Here is a 4545-nt window from a genome sequence, read left to right as displayed (position 1 = left end):
TAACACCCCCTTCCTAATCTTCAGGCCCTGCAGTCCCACACCTGTAGCCTCTGGCCGGGGCCTGAGGCACTTCTGAAGCAATGCCACTCCCACTTCTTGGCTGTGTGACCTCAGAGAACTCCCGTCTTCTCCTCTGGGCCTCAGTTTCCTCTTCTGTTAAGTGGGCGCAAGAGTAACTGCACCTATTTCTCAGGGATTATTGGGAGAATTCAGAGCACTGGGCTGCAAACAAGTGCTCCACACACATACGCTCCAGGGAGGATATGTGGATCTGACATTGTTTTGTAAGAGCTGGCCGCCCGCGGTGGCTCACACCTGTAATTCCAGCGCTTTGGGAGGCCGAGGCAGGCGGATCACTTGAGGTCAGGAGTTCGAGACCAGCCTGGCCAACATGGCAAAACCCTGTCTCTACTAAAATGACAAAAATTAGCTGGGCGTGGTGGTGGACACCTGTAATCCCAGCCACTCTGGAGGCTGAGGTGGGAGAATCACTTGAACCCAGGAGGCGGAGGTTTCGGTGAGCCGAGATTGCGCCACTGCACTCTAGCCTGGGTGACGGAGTGAGACTTCGTCTCAAAAAAAATTTTTTTTTTGTTAAGAAGAGACTTTCTCACAAAAAAAAAAAAAAAAAAAAAAAAAAAAAAGAAGAAGAAGAGACTCTCTTGGGTGCCATAACTTTCTGGGGGGTGGGTGCCCAGCTCCAAGCCTGACTCCCCACTCGGGATCTAAGTTACCTGAACTGCAATCCAACTGGCATTCACGGTGTGTTCCCCAAAAGGCCCAAATCCTGAAAAAACAGGAAAAGCAATATATTACCCAAGAGTGGTCCTTTCCAGTCTGCCCCTGGCCTGGCCCTACTGCCACCTGGAGAAGCAAGAAAGGAGCTTCCAGGCGTAACTGCCAGGGACAACATCGGGGCCTGGTCCTGAGTTCTGGGAGCACCTGGAGGCCTGTCAGAGCTGCCATCCTGCACCTGTCTGCTCTGAAGTCCCTGAGTCCCTTCCACTGTCACCTCTGCCTGCCCCTCATGCCCAGCCAGGGGCCAGCAGTCTCTTCTGCCTCCGAAAAGGCTGTCCCCATCCTGTCACCGCTTTCTCTCTTCCCCTCGACCCAACCTACAATTATTGTGTCACTGTCCAAAATGTCCTGAATTGGCACCGGATAAGGAATGAGCCCTCTGGGGACGTGTGCGGGTTCTTCCCAGGCCAGGCTGTCTAGGTGGCACCTTGTCACCCTCCTCCCTGCAAGCTCAAATTCCAGGCCCCCTTTCCAAAACACGACAGTCGCCAAGGCTGTGTGCTAAGTGATCTGACTCAGCCTGGCCACATCTCCTTTCAGGCAAGGCTGTTTCCTGGGCCCAGTTTCCAGGAGCAGGGACTGAGGCACAGATACGTGGAGCTAGCTGCCCAAGGACACACAGCAAGAAGGTGAAAGAGCTGGGATTCAAATCCAGACCTGGGGCTGGGCGCAGTGGCTCAGGCCTGTAATCCCAGCACTTTGGGAGGCCGAGGCAGGAGGATCACTTGAAGTTAGGAGTTCGAGACCAGTTTGGCCAACGTGCTGAAACCCCTGTCTCCACTAAAAATGCAAAAATTAGCTGGGTGTGGTGGCAGGCACCTGTAATCTCAGCTACTTGGGAGGCTGAGGCAGGAGAATTGCTTGAACCTGGGAGGCAGAGATTGCAGTGAGCCAAGATTGGGCCACTGCACTCCAGCCTGGGTGACAAGATTGAATCTCGGTCTGGGAAAAAAAAAAAAAAAAAAATTCAGACTCAGGAGAGTCCGTGGCTTCAGCCTCTAATCACCGAGTCATACTGCCTAAAAAGTACGGTTCATCTGGGCCAGGGATCCCACGGATATGAAGGCTATGCAGAGATACTGCAGCCTGGGATAGCAGGTAGGGGCTGTGGCTGAGGGGACCTCCTGACCCTATCCTTGTGTACAGCCGAAGTCTGAGTTCCAGCCCAGCACCGTGCAAGGTGCATGACCTCTGTGAGCCTTAAGTTTCCCTTTCTCCACAATGGAGACAGTGAAGGTGTAATCAGCTAACGCAAAAAGTGCTGGAATAAATAACCAGATGAAGGAAGGCTGGAGGGGGTGGGGCAGTGACCCTCCTCCCAGTTATACACACCTGTTAAGCGGGTGCCTGCTTTCTTCCTTCTTCCCCGAGAGACCCCAGCATCAGCCCCAACCTCCCTTCAATAGCCACAAAACACCTGTGTGCACCTTCGCTGGATTTCTCACCCTGACCCCCCACCGCACTCCTAGATGCTGAGGCGCCAGCGGAAGTTCGCGCCCCACGTGGCCCCGAGGCGGAGTCTCAGGGAGGAGAAACAGTTGGTTTGGGGGTGGGGGGAGTCGGTGACAGCGGGGGCCCTGACTCACCAACAAACAGCCCCAGCACAAAACACAAAAGCTTTCCGCTGAAGACAGTCCCTGGGACAGCTGGGAGAGCCCGGGTGCCTGAGGTCCCCGGACCCCCACCTGCCCCTGCCTTGGGGGAGCAGCTCCCACGAGCGCGGGGCACAGCCAGCAGTAACTGGGAGGTTCATTTGTCACCGGGACACTTCCTGCCCGCAAATTGGCCTTTGTCCCCTGGGGCCGGGATTTGACGGGGGGGTGGGGAGGGACAGGCTGGACCTCGGAAAGGGCAGGGAGGAGGGGTCCGGTCCAGCCGGCGGGCCAGGCAGCAGAACACGCAGGTGCCAAGTGGGTCACTGTCCCCACCTGGGAGGGAAGGACGCCAGGAGGGCCTGTGCCGCGCGGGGCACTCGTCCGGCCCCCCAACCCCCGCGCCTGACTGCCCTGACTCCCGACCCTGGGACCCCCGAGGCTCCTTCTCCTCCACTTTCCAGGAAGCCTAGGCTGCGCGGGGCCCCCGTGGGCGATGACACCTTCCAAATCTGGGAGGACTTCCAGCACCTGCCCCGCCCGGCCCCGCCCCTGCCCCCGGCTGCTGCCGCTACAGCCCCTGTCAGCCTGCGTACCTGTCACCACCACCGCCTTCCTCGGCTGCTCCATGGCGGGATCGGGCTGCGCCTCGACCGGCTCCTTTTCCGACTGGCGCGGCAGCTGCGGCCCCTATAGCCTCCTGGCCCGGTGAGGCCACGCCCCGACCACGCCCCCAGCAGGCGCTCGGCGTGCGCGCCCCCAGGCCGGAGACGCAGCGTGCGCGCCCTGCGCCCCGCCCCCAACGCCTAGCCCCGCCCCCGACACTGAGCCTTCGTCCTCCCCAGACTCCGTTTCCCTGTCTGTAAAATGGGAACAGCTTATGCCGTAGGGTGTAGCGGCTTACACGCACTGAGCCAGGCGCTGGGAACAAGCCGGTCCTTTATTCTGCAAGAGTTTGTTGAGGGCTTACCTTATGCAGGCTACTGCCCAGAATTAGGGAGGGGAGTCTCCGCGAGCAAGGCCAGTTTTCCAGATAAGGAAACTGAGGCACAGAGTGCCACTTTCCCGAGGTCACTCGAGGTCACTCGCCTCGAAGGGTCACAGGAGCGGCATTCAGGCCAGGGAGTTGGCGGGGGTAGGGGAGGACGGAATAAAAAGGGAAAAACACGGCAACCACATTTGTGTGGTGCCAGAAGGCTCTCTGCAGGCCCGGAGTCCTAGGAGGCTAACAGGGAAGGGCGATTGCACCTGCTGCTCCCTCTGCCGGAACACGCCCCGCAGGTACCTGCGAAGCTGGCGGCCTTCAGGCCTCAGCTCCAGTGTCCCAGTGTCGCCTCCTCCCGGGGGCCCTCCTCCTCTCCCTGGCTGTCACCTCCTCCGACAGCTGAACTGTCACTTTCTCCTTGGGGCGTTCTCTGGCTGTCACCTCCCTGCTAATCTATTACCTCCTCTCAGGGTTCCTTCTGGCCCTCCCTGGGTGAAATGATCCCACTGCTGCCCTACGCCCGAGGTTTTATCTCATTCCCTGGTTCCATCTTCTTCATAGCAATGAAGCTCAGAAATCATTTCCTTTCTCTCTTTTTTTTGAAGACAAGGTCTCACTCTGTTGCCCAGGCTGGAGTGCAGTGGCACAATCATACCTCACTGCAGCCTTGACCTTCAGGGCTCAACTGATCCTCCCACCTCAGCCTCCTGAGTAGCTGGGACTACAGGTGTGTGCCACCACACCCAGCTAATTTTTGTATTTTTTGTAGAGATGGGGGTTTCACTATGTTGCCCAGCGTTGGAAATAGTATACTCTCACTAGCCATCTTGCCAGGAGAGTACAAAGAACAAAGGAATACACATAAATTTAATATTCCTTACATATTTGGGGTCGTCCTTCCTGCTGTGTCTGATCTCCATTGGCTGGAGCCAGATCTCACAATCTAAACTAAAACCCGAGTGGCTAACAACTTAAAACTTTTCTAGCCGGGCGCGGTGGCTCAAGCCTGTAATCCCAGCACTTTAGGAGGCCGAGGCGGGCGGATCACGAGGTCAAGAGATCGAGACCATCCTGGTCCACATGGTGAAACCCTGTCTCTACTAAAAATACAAAACATTAGCTGGGCATGGTGGTGCGTGCCTGTAATCCCAGCTACTCAGGAGGCTGAGG

General features: G+C 57.3%; 1 protein-coding gene across 3 annotated transcripts in view; it reads right to left on the bottom strand.

The window, feature by feature from the left end:
• Nucleotides 1–3117, bottom strand: part of PGPEP1 (pyroglutamyl-peptidase I) — a 23430-nt gene extending 20313 nt beyond the window's left edge. For 2 of the 3 annotated variants that reach the window (XM_017501293.2, XM_037728780.1), the window contains exons 1-2: nucleotides 2987–3117; nucleotides 735–787 (exon numbers count right to left, since the gene is read on the bottom strand). In XM_017501293.2, coding sequence (XP_017356782.1) covers nucleotides 735–787; nucleotides 2987–3020 — 87 coding nt within the window. In that variant the 5' untranslated portion in view covers nucleotides 3021–3117. The remainder of the gene's footprint in view (nucleotides 1–734; nucleotides 788–2986) is intronic. The other variant, XM_037728781.1, reaches the window with a different exon arrangement.
• Between the last annotated feature and the right edge of the window lie 1428 nt (nucleotides 3118–4545).

The sequence above is a fragment of the Cebus imitator genome, unplaced genomic scaffold, assembly GCF_001604975.1.
Source record: "Cebus imitator isolate Cc_AM_T3 unplaced genomic scaffold, Cebus_imitator-1.0 Scaffold280, whole genome shotgun sequence".
Taxonomy (NCBI): domain Eukaryota; kingdom Metazoa; phylum Chordata; class Mammalia; order Primates; family Cebidae; genus Cebus; species Cebus imitator.
The sequence above is the reverse complement of the archived record's forward strand: the minus strand, read 5'-3'. Positions and strand labels throughout refer to the sequence as shown.